Consider the following 21,569-nt stretch of genomic DNA (forward strand, 5'->3'; position numbering starts at 1 on the left):
GTAATAATTTTTCCTTTCCTTTGTTTTACTTTCTTAGAAAAACCAAGCCCACCTGAAAAACTTGGAGTAACAAGTGTATCCAAAGATAGTGTTTCCCTGGCCTGGTTGAAGCCAGAACACGACGGTGGGAGCAGAATTGTGCACTACATTGTTGAAGCACTAGAAAAGGGACAGAAAAATTGGGTTAAATGTGCCGTGGTCAAGTCAACCCGTCATGTTGTTTCTAGCCTGAGGGAGAATTCTGAATACTTTTTCCGGGTGTTTGCTGAAAACCAAGCTGGCTTGAGTGACCCCAGAGAGCTGCTTCTTCCTGTTCTTGTTAAGGAGCAACTAGGTGCGTCCTCTTTTGTGTAGAAGCGAAATTTGAAATTATTTGCATTGATTTGAGTTAATTTTTAGAAATCCTTTTTCACCTTCATCTGTCCTTCTCTTCTTTTTCAGAACCACCTGAAATTGATATGAAGAATTTCCCAAATCAAACTGTGTATGTTCGAGCTGGTTCAAACCTTCAAGCTGACATTCCAATTTCTGGAAAACCACTGCCCAAAGTGACCTTATCAAGAGATGGTGTTCCTCTGAAAGCGACCATGAGATTTAATACGGAAGTTACTGCTGAGAACCTGACCATTAATCTTAAAGAAAGTGTTGCTGCTGATGCTGGAGTATATGAGATCACGGCCGCCAACTCCAGTGGAACAACCAAAGCTTCTATTAACATCGTTGTACTGGACAGGCCTGGTCCCCCAACTGGCCCTATTGGTATTAGTGATATAACTGAAGAAAGCATGATTCTCAAATGGGAGCCACCTAAGTATGATGGGGGAAGTCATGTTACCAATTACATTGTACTCAAGAGAGAGACAAGTACAGCAGTATGGACTGAAGTGTCTGCAACAGTTGCAAGAACCATGATTAAAGTCATGAAACTGACCACAGGAGAAGAATACCAATTCCGCATCAAGGCAGAAAACCGCTTTGGCATCAGTGATCACATAGATTCGGCTTGTGTGGTTGTCAAACTACCATACAGTAAGTTGTCAAATTTTGCAGAGATCCCAGGTTTTCATTAAATAAAATTTTAAATATCTGTACTAACTTATGGCATTTCTCTCTTTTGTAGCAAGACCCGGACCACCATCTACACCATGGGTCACTAATGTTACTCGAGAAAGCATCACCGTGGGCTGGCATGAGCCGGTGTCCAATGGAGGCAATGCAGTTGTAGGCTACCACGTGGAAATGAAAGACAGAAACAGTATTTTATGGCAAAAAGTCAACAAAATGGTCATCCGCACAACTCACTTCAAAGTCACAACAATCAGTGCTGGACTTATTTATGAATTCAGAGTGTGTGCAGTAAACGCTGCTGGCGTTGGGAAACCCAGCCACCCTTCTGAGCCCGTCCTAGCCATAGATGCCTGCGGTATGTACTTGTCATAGAAAGATGCTTCTGTTACTTAAAAATGCAAATCTAATTTCTGCAAAGCAAAATAATGATGACTTAGTGCTTGCTACTAATCTGCTTTCTGTTATTACCACAGAGCCACCCAGAAATGTCCGAATCACTGATATTTCAAAGAATTCTGTCAACCTTTCATGGCAACCACCAGCTTTCGATGGAGGCAGCAAGATTACAGGCTATATTGTTGAGAGACGAGACATTCCAGAGGGCAGGTGGACCAAAGCCAGCTTCACCAATGTCATCGAGACTCAATTCAGTGTCTCTGGCTTGACTCAGAATTCGCAGTATGAATTCCGTGTCTTTGCTAGAAATGCTGTTGGTTCCGTCAGCAATCCATCCGAGGTCGTGGGCCCCATTACCTGCGTCGATTCTTATGGTAAGCATTGTTAACACTCTGAATCCCAACAGCAGTGAACTCAGTCGTTTTTCTTAATCTGTTGGGTCCTAATCTATAAAATACTTTTTAGTATGCAGCTTAGATTTTTTAGAAGAAATTATCTGGGAGTTTTAGGAAGAACGAGCTGGGAGTCTAGGGGAAATTCTTTACCCTCCCCAGGCCTTTGATGTAACTGTAAACAAGAGATTTGGACTACAGAATATTTAAAGGCCGTTCCAATTTCAACCTTTTGACTCTTTGGTTGTATGAGTTGGTGCTTTCTCTCTCTCTCTCTTTTTTTAATTCATCAGAGTCAGTAATTAAGACCATGGTTGAATGCCCAGAAAATATTCTTCTTAAATAAGTCAAAGACTAAACAGACGTGTTCATGATAGTATTAGCAACAGCTAACGTTTACTGGCTACTTTCCATGAATTCTCTCCCTTAGTTCTAACAGCCCTAGGATTAGCCCATTTTATAGATGAGAAACTGACATTTTGAGTGCTTATGTCACTTCCCCAACATCAAACAGCTCATTAGAGATAGAGTGAGAATTCAAACAAACTTCAGAACTCCCTGTACATTCTTGTCAGTCCAAAATATACATACTTGACCATTCTGGAGAATAAGTGGCATGTTCAACTCAACAGGGATTTTAAAATTAAAATTTCATCAGAGTTAGGTACTTTGTGATACTTTTTCTAAAAGTTTCCCATTTTCAAGGAGGAGCCTCTATGGTGTCCACTCCCATCCTTATGCTGAGAATCCCGGGTTGCTCTTTATGAATCAAGATTGGCGGACACTGCATCAGTATCTATGAGACTGAGAAGCCTCAGATTTAGTTCTGTTCCTCAAAAGTCCTGTCTACAGCCTTACAACCAGAACATACCCAAACTCACCTGATCTGGAAAGCAAAGAAGGGTTCCGCCTCGTTAGTACTGCCCTAATGGGTGTGGCTCAGTTGGAGTGTCATCCCATACACCAAAAGGTGGCGGGTTCAATTCCCGGTCAGGGCACATTCCCATGTTGCAGGTTTGATCCCCATTTGAGGCGCATGAGGGAGGCAATCAATTGATGTTTTTCTCTCACATCGATGTTTCTCTCGCGTGCACTTTCTCTCTCTCTCTCTCTCTCTCTCTCTCTCTCTCTCTCTCTCTCTCTCCTCTCTCCTCTCTAAATTCAATTTTTAAAAAAGAAAGAAAAGAAAGTTCTAAAAAGCATGGCAGAAAATCTGTCCAGTGAAATAGGTAGCTCTTTGAGTAGAGACTTCAGACTTCAAGGGTCTGACATGAACCACCCACACCTGAACATCAGTAAACTGGGAAGGGAAAAATAAAAAGAATAGGAGGTAGTTAGAGGAAGAGGAAGGAAAACCTAGCATGAAAAGAAAATGTGTAATGCTTATTTTTCAATGATGTTCTCACTAGCGTTTCTCATTTCATCACGGGAATCAAATACCTTATAGACTTTAAAATACATTTCAAAGGCATTTAAATCCCTGTGCAATTAGTGCCATGTCAGTGAAGTGCAGGGTTTGCTCACAGTCTTTCTTACCCATTTGGGATAGAAGAGCAGCTCATAAAATTTGAATGTTTAAAATAATAGGTCAATAGAATTAGAACCACTGTGTGTGTGTGTGTGTGTGTGTGTGTATTTAATAAAGGCCAGTGACCTTGCTTTGAAGTTATCACAATTATTTTGTTCATCCCCTTAATTTTTTAAATATTTATCATCTATTTTTCCTGCAGGTGGACCTGTAATTGATTTGCCTCTAGAATATACAGAAGTTGTCAAATACAGAGCAGGTACCTCAGTGAAGCTCAGAGCTGGCATTTCTGGAAAGCCTGAGCCTACAATTGAGTGGTATAAAGATGATAAAGAATTACAAACCAATGCACTGGTGTGTGTCGAAAATACCACTGACCTTGCGTCTATACTCATCAAAGATGCAAGTCGCCTTAACAGTGGAAGCTATGAATTAAAACTAAGGAATGCCATGGGCTCAGCCTCAGCCACCATCAGAGTGCAGATCCTTGGTAGGTGCTGAATAAAGACCAACATCATATTCTGTTGGCCTAAAATATAGTAATTTTAAATAATAGCCTTTTAAAAATTACTAACATATTGTTTTGCTCTTCCCTTGACAGACAAACCAGGACCCCCAGGTGGTCCAATTGAATTTAAGACTGTCACTGCTGAAAAGATCACTCTTCTCTGGAGGCCGCCAGCAGATGACGGTGGTGCCAAGATCACTCACTTCATCGTGGAAAAGCGTGAGACCAGCCGTGTTGTGTGGTCTATGGTGTCTGAAAATTTGGAAGAGTGCATCATTACAACCACCAAAATTATCAAAGGGAATGAATACATCTTCCGGGTTCGAGCCGTGAACAAATACGGAATTGGTGATCCACTGGAATCTGATCCAGTGGTGGCAAAGAATGCATTTGGTGAGACATGATTTCCTTAGAGAACAGAAATCCGACCCTCAAAGGTTCCAAAGCTAAATATAAGCTATTCTGCTAGCTTGCAAATGATTTCTTGGAATGACTTTGATTTTCTTTTGTATTACATCTCTTCTCATTAGCATCCTCTTCACAGGGTGGAAAGTATAATGAATGAAATTAATATTCTTGGATAAGATTTGAAGATTGAAAGGTAGAATTTGTCAGCAATGTTGATCCTTTGAATTCATTTCCCTTTTTCTTTCTAAATAGTTACTCCGGGGCCTCCGAGCATACCAGAGGTGACAAAGGTTACCAAGAATTCAATGACTGTTGTCTGGAACAGACCAGTTACAGATGGTGGTAGTGAAATAAGCGGCTATTACCTTGAGAAACGAGACAAGAAGAGTCTAGGATGGTTTAAAGTCCTGAAGGAGACTATCCGGGACACCAGACAGAAAGTGACAGGACTCACGGAAAACAGTGACTATCAATACCGAGTTTGTGCTGTAAATGCTGCTGGACAGGGCCCATTTTCTGAACCATCTGACTTCTACAAAGCTGCTGATCCTATTGGTAAGTGCTCGTAAACGCAGCATCTTCACCCATGTCTTTTCTTGTGTCGCTGAATTGTACATGATTATGTAACTGCTATATTGTGAATGGCCATTTCAGATCCTCCAGGCCCACCGGCTAAGATAAGAATTTCAGATTCAACCAAATCATCCATCACTCTTGGCTGGAGCAAACCCGTCTATGACGGGGGCAGTGCTGTTACTGGATATGTTGTTGAGATGAGACAAGGAGAGGAAGAGGAATGGACTGTTGTGTCTACCAAAGAAGAAGTCAGAACTACAGAATATGTGGTATCGAACCTGAAGCCTGGAGTCAATTACTATTTCCAGGTATCTGCTGTAAACTGTGCTGGGCAAGGAGAACCTATAGTAATGACTGAACCCGCACAAGCTAAAGATATACTTGGTATGTACCTACTGGTATGAGTGCATTTTTATTCTTTTGTTAGAGTACCTTCAGTAAATCACTCATTTTTTTTGCTTTAAAATTCATTGTATATGTCCATTTTATGTCTACAGAGGAACCAGAGATTGACCTCGATGTGGCTTTCAGAACCTCCATTATAGCTAAAGCCGGTGAAGATGTACAAGTATTTATTCCCTTTAAAGGCAGACCTCCACCTACTGTCACATGGAGGAAAGACGAGAAGAATCTTGTCAGTGATGTCAGATACAACATTCAAAACACTGATTCGTCTTCATTACTCACTATTCCTCAAGTGACTCGCAACGATACAGGAAAATATGTTCTCACAATAGAAAATGGAGTAGGTGAACCCAAGTCTTCAACTGTGAGTGTTAAAGTGCTTGATACGCCAGCCGCCTGCCAGAAACTGCAGGTTAAACATGTTTCTCAAGGCACAGTCACTCTGTTCTGGGACCCTCCTCTCATTGATGGAGGATCTCCCATCATCAACTATGTCATTCAAAAGAGAGATGCCACCAAGAGGACATGGTCTGCAGTAGCACACAAATGTTCTAGTACATCCTTTAAGGTAACAGATTTGTCAGAGAAAACTCCATTCTTCTTCAGAGTTCTTGCAGAAAATGAAATTGGGATTGGGGAACCCTGTGAAACCACAGAACCAGTGAAGGCTGCTGAAGTACCGGCTCCGATACGTGATCTCGCAGTGAAAGATTCCACAAAGACATCTGTCACCCTGAGCTGGACCAAGCCTGACTTTGATGGTGGTAGCATCATCACAGAATATGTTGTGGAAAGGAAAGGGACTTCAGAACAAACATGGTCCTATGCTGGCATAAGTAAGACGTGTGAAATTGAGGTTGGCCAACTTAAGGAACAGTCCGTCCTAGAATTCAGAGTGTCTGCCAAAAATGAGAAAGGACTGAGTGATCCTGTCACTATCGGGCCGGTTACAGTGAAAGAACTTATCATTACACCTGAAGTTGACCTGTCAGATATCCCTGGGGCACAAGTCACTGTGAGAATTGGCCATAATGTGCACCTCGAATTACCTTATAAAGGAAAACCCAAACCATCCATCAGTTGGATGAAAGATGGTTTGCCATTGAAAGAAAGTGAAAATGTTCGCTTCAGTAAAACTGAAAACAAAATTACCTTTAGTATTAAAAATGCCAAGAAGGAAAATGGAGGGAAATACACCGTTATTCTTGATAACGCAGTTTGTAGAAACTCATTCCCCATCACAGTCATCACACTGGGCCCGCCATCAAAGCCCAAAGGGCCCATTCGATTTGATGAAATCAAAGCTGACAGTGTCATCATGTCATGGGATGTGCCTGAAGATGATGGAGGAGGAGAAATTACTTGTTACAGCATTGAGAAGCGGGAAGCTTCACAAACTAACTGGAAGATGGTGTGTTCAAGTGTTGCCAGGACGACCTTCAAAGTTCCTAATCTAGTCAAAGATGCTGAATACCAATTTAGAGTGAGGGCAGAAAACAGATACGGAGTCAGCCAGCCACTGGTCTCAAACATTATTGTGGCAAAACACCAGTTCAGGATTCCTGGCCCCCCAGGAAAGCCAGTTATATACAATGTGACTTCTGATGGCATGTCACTAACTTGGGATGCTCCAGTTTATAATGGTGGTTCAGAAGTTACTGGATTCCATGTTGAAAAGAAAGAAAGAAATAGTATCCTCTGGCAAAGAGTGAACACATCACCAATATCTGGAAGAGAATACAGAGCTACTGGACTAATAGAAGGCTTGGATTACCAGTTCCGTGTATTTGCTGAAAATTCTGCCGGCCTGAGCTCACCGAGTGACCCAAGCAAATTTACCTTAGCTGTTTCCCCAGTAGGTAAGTGATTGAGTATTTTTCAAATATATTTAATTCAGCAGCTGAATGTGTTGGTAACAAATAGATCAAACACTGCTTTTTTCCCACGTATTGCCTTCTCATATATATATCTTCTTATCACTAGAGAGCTGGTCAAGTAAAGCAAGGAGGATACTTTTAAATCAGTCTGATAAAGTCATTTAAAGTTCTTTATAAAGACTATGATACAAAAAATTGAAATTAGTGACTAAAATAAGCTTGTGGGACTTGTTCATTTTCTTTTTGTTTTGATTGATGATTGAGAGTTGATTACAAAATGATGATGCAATTATTACCTGCCGTATAACTCTTTTAGACCCACCTGGCACTCCTGACTACATTGACGTCACCCGAGAAACCATCACACTGAAATGGAACCCACCATTGCGCGATGGAGGCAGTAAGATCGTGGCCTATAGCATTGAGAAACGGCAAGGGAGCGACCGCTGGGTTAGATGCAACTTTACTGATGTCTGTGAATGTCAGTACACAGTTACAGGACTCAGTCCCGGGGATCGATATGAGTTCAGAGTAATCGCAAGAAATGCCGTTGGAACTATAAGTCCTCCTTCCCAGTCTTCCGGCATTATTATGACAAGAGACGAAAATGGTAAGCATTTACAACTGATTTCCCCTAAGGCTAAGAGCATTCACATTTTTTTAAATTACCTTTGGCCGTTGGTCTATAAAATGGGAACAGGATCATCATTTCACACAGATTATCCAAGGTTGGTATGTGATGAATTAGATTGTCTACCTTTCAGGTGAAGAGGGGGAAAAAAATGTAATTGGCACCAATTCTTTTTAAAACTCTATTATTTCACTCCATTATCATACAAATGGCATGCAAGTAAAAATGAGTTTTAGCTTTGTAATGTAAGTCACTTGTAATCAAGAATACCCGTCCGCCTTTACTGAAGTCACTGGGAAGCAGCGTACATCAATAGCGCAGTCATCAGCTTGCTGAGTGCAGCTGATAGCCTCGGACAGCAACTCCCTGGAACATGCAGTAGCACCAGGAAGTAAATGACCCATAGATGTTTCATTTCTCTTTCTATAAATGGCCATGCAAGATTAATAACATGACAAACATAACACAAGAGGTAACCTAACAGTATGCAAAGGTTTAACTCCATAGTCTACATTCTCAGTGTTCAACCCTACTTTCAGAATAGCCTTTGGTAATACGGAATGAGCATTATCCTTCCGGGCTTTATGATATGGTGCTAATGAAAACCATGTTTATTGGTATCATTATTAAGCCAAATTAATACATATTATTTCTATTTCTTTTATAGTTCCACCAACAGTAGAATTTGGCCCTGAGTACTTCGATGGTCTCGTTATTAAAGCTGGAGAGAGTCTTAGAATTAAAGCTTTGGTGCAAGGACGACCAGTTCCCCGAGTGACTTGGTTCAAAGATGAAGTAGAAATTGAGAAGAAGATGAATATGGAAATAACCGATGTCCTTGGATCCACCAGCCTCTTTGTTAGAGATGCTACTCGAGACCATCGTGGTATATATAGAGTGGAAGCCAAAAATGTATCCGGCTCCGCAAAAGCAGAAATTACAGTGAAAGTACACGGTATGTCTAAAATAGCTTCTTAATCTTGAATTTTTCAGGTCCTGAATTAGAGGCAGGTCTGATTGCATTTTAATGGACAAGGAAAAAGGAACTAACTATGGGACCCTTTTCTTACAGATACACCAGGAAAAGTAGTTGGGCCGATAAGATTCACCAATATTACTGGCGAGAAGATGACCCTGTGGTGGGACGCTCCACTCAATGATGGCTGTGCTCCTGTGACTCACTACATCATTGAAAAACGGGAAACCAGCAGACTTTCTTGGGCACTAATTGAGGATAAATGTGAAGCACACACCTATACTGCCACTAAACTAATAAATGGCAATGAATACCAATTCCGTGTTTCTGCAGTTAACAAGTTTGGTGTTGGCAGGCCACTTGATTCTGACCCAGTGGTTGCTCAAATACAATACAGTAAGTGTCCATTTTTATGAAGTGGTACTATGTCATAAGATTAACTTCTAAGCAAACATGTCTAATTGTTTTCTTTCTCTGTTTTCATATTACAGCTATTCCTGATGCCCCTGGCATTCCAGAGCCAAGTAACGTAACAGGCAATAGCATTACCATGACATGGACAAGGCCAGAATCAGATGGCGGCAATGAGATTCAACATTATATCCTTGAAAGGAGAGAAAAGAAAAGCACACGATGGGTAAAAGTGATCAGCAAACGACCCATCTCTGAAACAAGATTCAAAGTCACAAATCTGATAGAGGGCAATGAGTATGAATTCCGTGTCATGGCTGAAAATGCTGCAGGAATAGGACCTGCCAGTGGTATCTCAAGACTAATCAAATGTAGAGACCCAGTCAGCCCACCAAGTGCTCCCACTGTGGTCAAAGTGACAGACACATCAAAGACAACTGTGAGCTTAGAATGGTCTAAGCCGGTGTTTGATGGAGGCATGGAAATAATTGGGTATATTATTGAAATGTGCAAAGCCAACTTGGAAGACTGGCACAAGGTGAATGCAGAGGCATGTGTGAAAACAAGGTACACAGTCACGGATCTAGAAGCAGGTGAAGAATACAAATTCCGAGTTAGTGCTATCAATGGTGCTGGAAAAGGAGACAGCTGTGAAGTGACTGGCACAATTAAAGCAGTTGACCGATTAACAGCTCCTGAGTTAGACATCGACGCAGACTTCAAGCAGACTCATGTGGTTAGGGCTGGGGCCAGTATCCGCCTCTTCATCGCCTACCAGGGTAGACCAGCTCCTACAGCTGTATGGAGCAAACCCGACTCCAACCTTAGCATTCGGGCCGATATCCATACAACAGACTCCTTCAGCACCCTCACCGTGGAAAACTGCAACAGAAATGACGCAGGGAAATACACCCTTAGTGTGGAAAACAGCAGTGGTAGTAAGTCAGTCACATTCACCGTCAAGGTGTTAGACACTCCAGGACCACCTGGCCCGATTACCTTCAAGGATGTGACTCGGGGATCTGTTACACTGATGTGGGATGTCCCTCTCCTTGATGGTGGTGCCCGGATCCATCACTATGTGGTAGAGAAACGAGAAGCAAGTCGCCGTAGCTGGCAGGTTATCAGTGAAAAATGCACTCGTCAGATCCTCAAGGTCAATGACCTGGTAGAAGGAGTTCCATACTATTTCCGTGTTTCTGCAGAAAATGAGTATGGTGTTGGTGAACCTTATGAAATGCCAGAACCAGTTATAGCCACAGAACAGCCTGCTCCACCAAAGAGACTTGATGTCATTGACACAAGCAAATCCTCTGCAGTCTTAGCTTGGCTTAAACCTGACCATGATGGAGGCAGCCGGATCACTGGCTACCTGCTCGAAATGAGACAAAAGGGATCTGACTTCTGGGTTGAAGCTGGTCACACCAAACTGCTGACTTTCACAGTGGAACGCCTGGTTGAGAACACTGAATATGAATTCCGTGTGAAGGCCAAGAATGATGCTGGCTACAGTGAACCCAGGGAAGCCTTCTCTTCAGTCATTATCAAGGAGCCTCAAATTGAGCCCACTGCTGACCTCACTGGAATTACCAATCAGCTCATAACTTGCAAAGCAGGAAGCACATTTACCATTGATGTGCCAATCGGTGGTCGTCCCACCCCCAAGGTAACATGGAAGCAGGAAGAAATGAGACTTAAGGAGACAGATCGAGTGAGTATCACAACAACCAAAGACAGAACCACCTTGACTGTAAAAGACAGTATGAGAGGTGACTCTGGAAGATACTTCTTGACTCTGGAAAATACATCTGGTGTTAAAACGTTTACCATCACAGTTGTGGTCATTGGAAGGCCAGGCCCAGTAACCGGCCCCATCGAAGTCTCATCCATCTCAGCTGAATCATGTGTCCTTTCATGGGCTGAACCTAAAGATGATGGAGGCACTGAGATTACTAATTACATAGTTGAAAAGCGTGAGTCAGGTACAACAGCTTGGCAGCTTGTCAATTCCAGTGTCAAGCGTACTCAGATTAAAATCACTCATCTTACAAAATACATGGAATATTCTTTCCGTGTCAGTTCAGAGAACAGATTTGGTGTCAGCAAGCCTCTAGAATCAGCACCAGTCATTGCTGAGCATCCATTTGGTAAGAAAAAGAAAAATCATACTTCAAAGTCTCTATTATTAAGCATTTCCCTTGAGTTTTATAAACTTGTATTCATATATGATACCTTTGTTTATATTTAGTTCCACCAAGTGCTCCCACCAGACCTGAAGTCTACCACGTGTCAGCCAGTGCCATGTCTATTCGTTGGGAAGAACCCTATCATGACGGTGGCAGTAAAATCATTGGCTACTGGGTTGAGAAGAAAGAACGTAACACCATTCTTTGGGTGAAAGAAAACAAGGTGCCATGCCTAGAGTGCAACTACAAAGTGACCAATTTGGTGGAAGGACTGGAATATCAGTTCAGAACATATGCACTCAATGCCGCAGGTGTCAGCAAAGCCAGCGAAGCTTCAAGGCCAATGATGGCTCAAAACCCAGTTGGTATGTGTCAAAATTTAAGAGTGCATGTGTTTATTATTATTATCATTATGATAATTGGTACTCGTAGAAATCAGAATTGGGTTTTTTTTACTTTATTTTTGTATACCTTCCAGATCCGCCAGGAAGACCAGAGGTGACCGATGTCACAAGATCAACAGTGTCGCTGATTTGGTCTGCCCCAATATATGATGGAGGCAGCAAGGTTGTGGGCTACATCATAGAGCGTAAACCAGTCAGTGAAGTTGGAGATGGTCGCTGGCTGAAGTGCAACTATACCATTGTATCTGACAATTTCTTCACTGTGACTGCTCTCAGTGAGGGAGACACTTATGAATTCCGCGTGTTGGCCAAGAACGCAGCTGGCGTAATTAGCAAAGGATCAGAATCGACAGGCCCCGTCACTTGCCGAGATGAATATGGTAAAAAAAAAAAAACTCAATGTTCTCCTTTTAAATGATCACAATTTACGTGAAACAAACTGTCATGTATTCATTCGCATCTGTTTTGCCTATGACAGCTCCACCCAAGGCTGAACTGGATGCCAGATTGCAGGGCGATCTGGTTACCATCAGAGCAGGCTCAGATCTTGTTCTTGATGCTGCCGTTGGTGGCAAACCTGAACCCAAAATCATCTGGACCAAAGGGGACAAGGAACTAGATCTCTGCGAAAAGGTGTCTTTGCAGTATACCGGCAAACGAGCAACTGCCGTGATCAAGTTCTGTGACAGAAGTGACAGTGGAAAATACACCTTAACAGTGAAGAACGCCGGCGGGACCAAGGCCGTGTCCGTCCTGGTCAAAGTTCTTGGTAAGCATGCCAAATGTCCTTTTATTTTTATAGCACTGTCAAGGTGGGCAGGAGGAAGATCTTCACCATTGCTCGTGATGTGCCTGTTTCAGATTCCCCTGGCCCATGTGGAAACCTCACCGTCAGCAGAGTGACTGAGGAGAAGTGCACACTAGCCTGGAGCCTGCCTCAGGAAGATGGAGGAGCAGCAATAACTCACTACATTGTGGAAAGACGTGAGACTAGCAGGCTCAACTGGGTGATTGTTGAGGGCGAATGCCCAACCCTATCCTACGTGGTTACCAGACTCATCAAGAACAATGAATACTTATTCCGAGTGCGGGCAGTGAACAAATACGGCCCTGGTGTGCCTGCTGAAACACAGCCGATTGTAGCCAGAAACTCATTCAGTGAGTATTAACACTGTTAAGCAACTTTGTTGTTGAAATGTAATGGGATCAGGGGAGAGGAGGGCAGTCATATCAATAGTGTCTTGGTACAATTCTGATTATACTCATCTTCATAAAACTATAAACAGCTATTCCATCACAACCCGGCATACCGGAAGAAGTTGGGGCTGGCAAAGAGCACGTCATTATTCAATGGCTAAAACCTGAATCTGATGGTGGCAATGAGATCAGCAACTACCTGGTGGACAAACGTGAGAAGAAGAGCTTGCGTTGGACACGTGTCAACAAAGACTACGTGGTGTACGACACCAGGCTGAAGGTGACCGGCCTGATGGAAGGTTGTGATTACCAGTTCCGGGTGACCGCAGTGAATGCTGCTGGCAACAGTGAACCCAGCGAGGCGTCCAACTTCATCTCATGCAGAGAACCGTCATGTGAGTTCCAAGAATCATACATAAACCTAATGCCCCTCAAAACTGTATTACAAATAATTTTCCAAAATGCTACTTCCATCAACTTGTAGAATTTATGACTGGTCTAGAAAAGCAGACGCTTATTAGACGGGTTTTAAATATAGCCTAAGTCAGAGAACATGTAACTACTACTTCTGTGGATAAGTTAGCAACAGCTGAAAATTTGCAGTATTTTCCAATTCATGAAAAGTGCATATTTTTCTACCAATATGAAAAGGATGTATTTTATAAATCTTCTAAAGAATGGAGAAAATGCACTTGTAGTGATAATAGCTGCTGAAAAGAAATGAGACAAGGTCTCTTTTAGGAAGAGGCTTAGCAGAGCATAATTTGTAGTACTTTAATAAGTATCCAACAAAATAATTGTCATAAGAGCTTCAAAAAGAATTAGCAAATCTCTGTGTAGAGTTAGAGCCCAAGAACTAAGGAATAAATCAGTGGGAATGAATAGGGGAAGTAGGAGAAACAGATTCCTGTATTCAGTGTCACCTGCAGAGGTGACGGGTGATATTAACCCTGGGACAGCTGAGCAACTAAAGTCAAGTCCCTGAGAATGGATACTTTAAACAGTGAGCTTAGCTAGAGCACAGCATAGCTAGCCAAGGTAGCAGGAAAGAAACATCTACCTTTCCAAAGAAGTTTACTTCTTAAAATAATAATAAAAAGAAGAAGAAGATAGCAGACAGTGCTGTCCTGTAATAGCAGAAGAGGCCAGTCACAAAGATTACCTTGGTGGGAGTGGACAAAGAACAACAATGCCTTTATGACTCTTGAAAACCAAAAATACAAATATCAAGGCTTCCTCATTTGTATTATATCTGCATCCTCCTTTCACAATTCTACAGATACCCCTGGACCACCTTCTGCTCCAAGAGTTGTAGATACCACCAAGCACAGCATTAGTTTGGCATGGACCAAGCCCATGTATGATGGTGGTGCTGACATCATTGGATATGTTCTTGAGATGCAAGAGAAGGACACTGATCAGTGGTACCGCGTGCACACCAATGCCACAATAAGAAATACCGAATTCACTGTAGCAGAGCTTAAAATGAGCCAGAAATATTCCTTCAGAGTTGCTGCTGTGAATGTGAAGGGTATGAGTGAATACAGCGAGTCAATTGCCGAAATTGAGCCTGTGGAAAGAATAGGTATCTATCACGTAAACTTTTAGGTGAATTCTTTTCTCATCACACCTGTTCATGAATTAATTACGTTTTTCACATTTACTCCCCAGAAATACCAGATCTCGAGCTTGCGGATGATTTGAAGAAGACTGTGACCGTCAGAGCCGGGGCCTCACTGCGCCTGATGGTGTCCGTATCTGGAAGGCCACCTCCTGTCATAACATGGAGCAAGAAGGGCATTGACCTTGCAAACCGGGCAATTATTGACACCACTGAGAGCTACTCTTTACTTATTGTGGACAAAGTTAACCGGTATGATGCTGGAAAATATACCATTGAAGCCGAAAATCAATCTGGCAAGAAGTCAGCAACAGTCCTCGTTAAAGTATACGGTAAGTATTTGTCTGAAAATTGATGATGCTGTGAGTAGATTCTCTAAAAAGATATCCCTTGACCTATGACTGGTCACCTCTCTAGAGAGAAACTATGTTGAGTATATTTTCCTGCCCAAAAGAAAAAAAAGTTATCAATCAATCAGGTAAATAAGGATGGATCTTTCATTCTACTTCTTTAGATACTCCTGGTCCCTGTCCTTCGGTGACAATTAAGGAAGTATCCAGAGATTCTGTGACCATTGGTTGGGAAATCCCCACCATTGATGGTGGTGCACCAGTCAACAACTACATTATTGAGAAGCGTGAAGCTGCCATGAGAGCATTCAAAACAGTAACTACCAAATGCAGCAAGACAGCTTACCGAATTTCTGGACTTGTGGAAGGGACCATGTACTATTTCAGAGTGTTGCCAGAAAATATTTATGGCATTGGAGAGCCTTGTGAGACATCTGATGCAGTTCTGGTCTCAGAAGTACCTTTGGTGCCTACAAAACTGGAAGTGGTCGATGTCACCAAATCAACTGTTACCCTTGCCTGGGAAAAGCCACTCTATGATGGTGGTAGCCGGCTCACTGGGTATGTTCTTGAGGCTTGCAAAGCTGAGACTGACAGATGGATGAAGGTTGTTACCTTAAAACCCACGGTCCTGGAGCACACTGTCATTTCCCTCAATGAAGGTGAACAGTACTTATTTAGAGTAAGGGCACAGAATGAGAAAGGTGTGTCAGAACCACGAGAGATCATCACCCCCGTGACTGTACAAGACCTCAGAGGTATGTGCCACATCGCCAAAAGATAACAATAATAGTAAAGCAAAATAAAGAAAACATTCAGAATTAATGATACTTTGTCATTAGAAATAATGCTTAAGAATAAATGCCTAATTTATTTCTCATAGTGTTGCCAACCATTGATCTTTCTACAATGCCTCAAAAGACCATCCACGTGCCAGCTGGCAGACCAGTAGAGCTGGTGATACCTATCGCTGGACGTCCACCTCCTGCTGCTTCATGGTTCTTTGCTGGTTCTAAACTAAAAGAATCATCAGAGCGTATCACAGTTGAAACTCATACAAAAGTAGTAAAATTAACCATCCGTGAAACAACAATCAGAGATACTGGAGAATATACACTTGAATTGAAAAATGTAACTGGAACTACTTCAGAGACCATTAAAGTCATCATTCTTGGTAAGGATGCGTAACAAAGACACACGCACGTCGTTGCTGACGTTCAGCCACCCAATTCTGATTTGAAGTGAAAATTAATTTCCGGGATTTCTTTTTCTTTCATAGACAAGCCTGGTCCACCAACTGGGCCCATCAAGGTTGATGAAATTGATGATACTTCAGTTACCATTTCCTGGGAAGCACCTGAATTGGACGGTGGTGCTCCACTGAGCGGTTATGTGGTAGAACAGCGTGATGCCCATCGTCCAGGATGGTTGCCGGTGTCTGAATCAGTGACTAGAACGACATTTAAGTTTACCAGACTCACTGAAGGAAATGAGTATGTGTTCCGCGTGGCTGCAACGAACCGCTTCGGGATTGGCTCTTACTTGCAGTCTGAGGTCATAGAATGTCGCAGCAGGATCAGTAAGTCCTTGGACCCTTACTCCATTCTCCCCTCCTCTGATTCTGAATGTTAATGTTTTTAATATGCCCTAATATAAGTACAAGTAGGTCACAAAATTAACCCAGAGTGTTCTAAGGTTTATAAACCTCCTTTTCTTAGAAGTTTTCAACATGGTTAGATTTTTTTTTTTAATGAAAGAGAAGAGGAGAGGAGGGAAGGATACATGGAAGAGAGGAAGAGAGGGGAGGACGGACAGATTGGCTATGGTAAAGTAAGAAAAAAATAGAGATTGCATGCTTAATAAGTGTTTATAAAATTAAAGAAAATGAGGAACATCAAGAAAAGTAGAAAAATGAAAACGATGTCATATATACCATTTAAAAGGTAACATACACTACACAGATGTATGAGTCTTTATTTTAAATTATTCATATTGCCATACTGTGTTCACCTCTGTCTTGCTGCAGGTGTTCCTGGGCCTCCAGAAACATTGGAGATATTTGATGTCTCCCGTGATGGCATGACGCTTACTTGGTATCCACCAGATGATGATGGTGGCTCCCAAGTGACCGGATATATTGTGGAGCGCAAAGAAGTGAGAGCAGATCGATGGGTCCGTGTAAATAAAGTACCAGTGACAATGACACGGTACCGTTCCACTGGCCTTATTGAAGGCTTAGAATATGAACACCGCATCACAGCCATTAATGTGAGAGGGACTGGAAAACCAAGTCGTCCTTCCAAACCCGTCGTTGCCATGGATCCCATTGGTAATACATTTTGTATAAGTCAAGTTTATTGAGGTATAAGTTAATGTAGTAAAATTCACGCTTCTGAAATGTGTAAGTCTGTAAGTTTTGAAAGCTGTACTATTGTATAACCATCACCACAATCAAAACATGGGCTATTTCCAGAAATTCAAAAAGTTTGGTTGCATCCCTCCATACTCCAGACCTTAGGAGCTTTTGGCAAATAACTTTGATAGTCTTCTCTTGAGCTTGTTTTCCCCTCTTTAAAATGGGACTCTAGTTAAAATGTTAAAACAAGTTAATATTTCTGAAAGCACTTTAAAAACTGATAATAAATGTAAGATACTAGTAGTGATTGTAAATAAAGCATATGTAAGACAATGGGAAAAAACAAGAACTAATAGTATTTTTAACTTATGAGTGAGATTTTTACAAAGCAAAAAATATTCTAAAGCTAACAGTCCATGTTCCCACACTCAGTGGATTTGTTAGGTAACACAGTTGATTTGCAACTTTGAGCAACTTTAACAAGTTTGTTATTGTTATTTTCTTATCCCCCAGCTCCTCCAGGAAAGCCACAAAACCCAAGAGTTACTGATACAACAAGGACATCAGTTTCCCTGGCTTGGAGTGTTCCAGAAGATGAAGGAGGATCTAAGGTCACAGGCTACTTGATTGAAATGCAAAAAGTAGATCAACACGAATGGACCAAATGTAACACCACCCCAACCAAGATTCGGGAATATACTCTAACACACCTACCTCAGGGCGCTGAATACAGATTCCGTGTCCTTGCTTGTAACGCTGGTGGACCTGGGGAGCCTGCTGAGGTACCAGGAACAGTCAAAATCACTGAAATGCTTGGTAAGACACAGCAGTCATTTACTTTCTGCTATAATTGCTTTAAGACTTATTTTCTCTCCCCTCCATGCAAAAAAATAAATTGCTCATTGTAACCCTACCTTTATCCCCAGAACCTCCTGATTTTGAACTTGATGAAAGATACCAGGAAGGTGTCTTCATAAGACAAGGTGGAGTCATCAGACTTACCATTCCAATCAAAGGAAAACCATACCCAATATGTAAATGGACCAAAGAAGGCCAAGATATTAGCAAGCGCGCCATGATTGCAACCTCCGAAACACACACTGAGCTTGTAATCAAAGAAGCGGTCCGGGATGATTCCGGCACTTATGACCTGGTTGTGGAAAACAAATGTGGCAAGAAGGCTGTTTACATCAAAGTCAGGGTGATAGGAAATCCCAACACTCCAGAAGGGCCACTCGAGTATGACGACATACAGGCTCGCTCTGTAAGGGTCAGTTGGAGACCCCCTGCCGATGACGGTGGTGCTGACATCCTAGGCTACATCCTTGAGAGACGAGAAGTGCCTAAAGCTGCCTGGTATACCATTGATTCCAGAGTCCGAGGTACATCTCTGGTGGTAAAAGGCCTCAAAGAAAATGTGGAATACCACTTCCGTGTTTCAGCAGAAAACCAGTTTGGCATAAGCAAACCCTTGAAATCCGAGGAACCAGTCATACCAAAAACACCACTAAGTAAGTGCTCTTCCAACCACAGTATTGCACAAACTCTTTCAGTGCTCTTTCATTTTGAAATGAAAGCCATCAGCTCCTAAGATTCGGAACTATATACATGTGTGTTTTCTATTTCTATCCTTAGATCCTCCAGAGCCTCCAAGCAATCCTCCAGAAATTCTTGACGTGACCAAGAGTTCTGTCAGCCTGTCCTGGTCCCGGCCCAAAGACGATGGTGGTTCTCGAGTCACAGGTTACTACATTGAACGCAAGGAGACATCAACTGACAAGTGGGTCAGACACAATAAGACTCAGATAACAACTACAATGTACACCGTCACGGGGCTTGTTCCTGATGCTGAATATCAGTTCCGCGTCATCGCACAGAATGACGTTGGCCTAAGTGAGACCAGCCCTGCTTCTGAACCAGTCGTTTGCAAAGATCCATTTGGTAAGGAGAGAATTTCCGAAGGGGTTAAAATCGAAGGGGCAAGCCATCTTGGATCTTCTTCTCTTATTCCAGCAGTATTGTTGATTCCCTTTTCAATTGTTTTAAAATATTTCAGATAAGCCAAGCCAACCTGGAGAACTTGAGATTCTTTCAATATCCAAAGATAGTGTCACTCTACAGTGGGAGAAACCTGAATATGATGGTGGCAAAGACATCCTTGGATACTGGGTTGAATATAGACAGTCTGGAGACAGTGCCTGGAAGAAGAGCAATAAGGAACGCATCAAGGACAGGCAATTCACAATAGGGGGTTTGCTGGAAGCTACTGAATATGAATTCAGAGTTTTTGCTGAGAATGAGACTGGGCTTAGCAGACCTCGAAGAACTGCTATGTCTGTAAAGACGAAACTAACATGTAAGTAGCTGTTAGTTCTCTGCCTATGATTTACAAACCAAGTAACAGGTTACAGTGAATTCTTCCTCGAGGCTAAGTAGATCTCCAGAAAGCTTTATTGGTGAGCAAGTGTTTGGAAGTAATCACTCTGGCATATGCACACACGGAGTGGTGGGTAGGTTCCAAAGGAAGCCATTCCAAGCACAAAACTCAGTAGATGTAAGGTTCAGTGAACTGAGCACAGTCCTAGAGCAATATCTCCCTGGAATACAATGTTTTGTTTTGTTTTTTATAGTTCCTAATAAGACTTGAAGGTTCAACAAATGTACCCAACTTCAGTGAACCTAAGTAAGGGCCAAGATACTACAGATTTCTAGAGAGAGTTCCTATTTCCCCAAAACTCTAGACAGGACATCATTAATGCCTCCCAATCATAAAGAGAAAAGTCACTCTGCATAACAATGTCCTCACTGAATCCCTATTTTCCATATGACCCCAGGAAAATCACTGCAAAGAGATTTTAAGAATTAGACTCATGTAAATCATGGTCTCTAATAAGTGTTAGTAAGATAAATTCATTCCTGACATACAAGGCCCAAGGATTATAATAATAATGTATTAATATGGTTTTCCTGTCCTCCAGCGGGAGAGGCCCCAGGAGTACGCAAAGAAATGGCGGATGTTACCACCAAATTGGGTGAAGCTGCTCAGCTCTCATGCCAGATCGTTGGAAGGCCTCTTCCTGACATTAAATGGTATCGATTTGGTAAGGAGCTCACACAGAGCCGGAAGTACAAAATGTCTTCAGATGGACGCACACATACCCTGACAGTAATGACAGACGAACAAGAAGATGAAGGCGTTTATACCTGCATAGCTACTAACGAGGTTGGAGAGGTAGAAACCAGCAGTAAGCTTCTCCTGCAAGCCACGCCACAGTTCCATCCCGGTTACCCGCTGAAAGAGAAATATTACGGAGCTGTGGGCTCAACACTTCGACTTCATGTTATGTACATTGGTCGTCCAGTACCTGCCATCACTTGGTTCCATGGCCAGAAACTTGTGCAAAACTCTGAAAACACTGCTATTGAAAACACTGAGCACTACACTCATCTCGTCATGAAGAATGTCCAACGCAAGACTCATGCTGGGAAATACAAGGTTCAGCTCAGCAATGTTTTCGGAACAGTTGATGCCATCCTTGATGTGGAAATACAAGGTATTTTATTTTCACTTTCAGCGTGTGTGTGTGTGTGTGTGTGTGTTTAAGGAAAAAAGATATTGGGAGACACTACAAAAACCACTACTATTACATTTCCCCCCAACAGATAAACCAGACAAACCCGCAGGACCTATTGTGATTGAAGCGCTATTAAAGAACTCGGTAGTGATCAGCTGGAAACCACCGGAGGATGATGGAGGCTCCTGGATCACCAATTACGTGGTAGAGAAATGTGAGGCCAAGGAAGGGGCTGAATGGCAATTGGTGTCTTCGGCCATCTCTGTGACAACCTGTAGAATTGTGAACCTCACAGAAAATGCTGGCTACTACTTCCGGGTTTCGGCTCAGAACACTTTTGGCATCAGTGACCCTCTAGAGGTCCCCTCAGTTGTGATCATTAAGAGTCCATTTGGTGAGTACAACCTCTTGTACAACCACGACAATCTTCATAGAACAAAATTCTTTACATAAAACTCTTCGTAACAGAAATAAATTTCGAAGGAAATGGCAAAGATTTAGGTAAAGCAAAGGAACCCTTTATCTCACTGAAATGGAATTTTCGCATATGTAAAAGGACAAATATAGGGTTGGCAAAAGTAGCTTTACAGTTGTTTGTATGGAAAAATAATACAATAATTTATAAACTATAATACAAGAATAAACTCTGTGTTTCACGTGCTCATGACTATAAGCCTGCTTTTGCTCACCCCTGCATATACCCT

General features: G+C 42.2%; 1 protein-coding gene across 1 annotated transcript in view; it reads left to right on the plus strand.

Annotated features, from left to right (window-relative positions):
- TTN (titin) overlaps window positions 1–21,569 on the plus strand; it is a 272,606-nt gene that overhangs the window by 240,212 nt on the left and 10,825 nt on the right. The window contains exons 277-306 of the mRNA XM_036253264.1: window positions 38–334; window positions 442–1,029; window positions 1,121–1,423; window positions 1,542–1,838; window positions 3,587–3,874; window positions 3,986–4,285; window positions 4,553–4,855; window positions 4,955–5,260; window positions 5,374–7,140; window positions 7,475–7,768; window positions 8,457–8,744; window positions 8,862–9,161; window positions 9,257–11,323; window positions 11,425–11,727; window positions 11,841–12,146; window positions 12,245–12,535; window positions 12,628–12,924; window positions 13,053–13,358; window positions 14,243–14,548; window positions 14,635–14,916; window positions 15,099–15,692; window positions 15,818–16,108; window positions 16,214–16,513; window positions 16,961–17,263; window positions 17,804–18,106; window positions 18,217–18,801; window positions 18,926–19,231; window positions 19,347–19,646; window positions 20,269–20,844; window positions 20,954–21,259. Of these exons, the coding sequence (XP_036109157.1) occupies window positions 38–334; window positions 442–1,029; window positions 1,121–1,423; window positions 1,542–1,838; window positions 3,587–3,874; window positions 3,986–4,285; window positions 4,553–4,855; window positions 4,955–5,260; window positions 5,374–7,140; window positions 7,475–7,768; window positions 8,457–8,744; window positions 8,862–9,161; window positions 9,257–11,323; window positions 11,425–11,727; window positions 11,841–12,146; window positions 12,245–12,535; window positions 12,628–12,924; window positions 13,053–13,358; window positions 14,243–14,548; window positions 14,635–14,916; window positions 15,099–15,692; window positions 15,818–16,108; window positions 16,214–16,513; window positions 16,961–17,263; window positions 17,804–18,106; window positions 18,217–18,801; window positions 18,926–19,231; window positions 19,347–19,646; window positions 20,269–20,844; window positions 20,954–21,259 (13,353 nt within the window). The remainder of the gene's footprint in view (window positions 1–37; window positions 335–441; window positions 1,030–1,120; window positions 1,424–1,541; window positions 1,839–3,586; window positions 3,875–3,985; window positions 4,286–4,552; window positions 4,856–4,954; window positions 5,261–5,373; window positions 7,141–7,474; window positions 7,769–8,456; window positions 8,745–8,861; window positions 9,162–9,256; window positions 11,324–11,424; window positions 11,728–11,840; window positions 12,147–12,244; window positions 12,536–12,627; window positions 12,925–13,052; window positions 13,359–14,242; window positions 14,549–14,634; window positions 14,917–15,098; window positions 15,693–15,817; window positions 16,109–16,213; window positions 16,514–16,960; window positions 17,264–17,803; window positions 18,107–18,216; window positions 18,802–18,925; window positions 19,232–19,346; window positions 19,647–20,268; window positions 20,845–20,953; window positions 21,260–21,569) is intronic.

Source organism: Molossus molossus, unplaced genomic scaffold (assembly GCF_014108415.1).
Source record: "Molossus molossus isolate mMolMol1 unplaced genomic scaffold, mMolMol1.p scaffold_m16_p_11, whole genome shotgun sequence".
Classification (NCBI taxonomy): domain Eukaryota; kingdom Metazoa; phylum Chordata; class Mammalia; order Chiroptera; family Molossidae; genus Molossus; species Molossus molossus.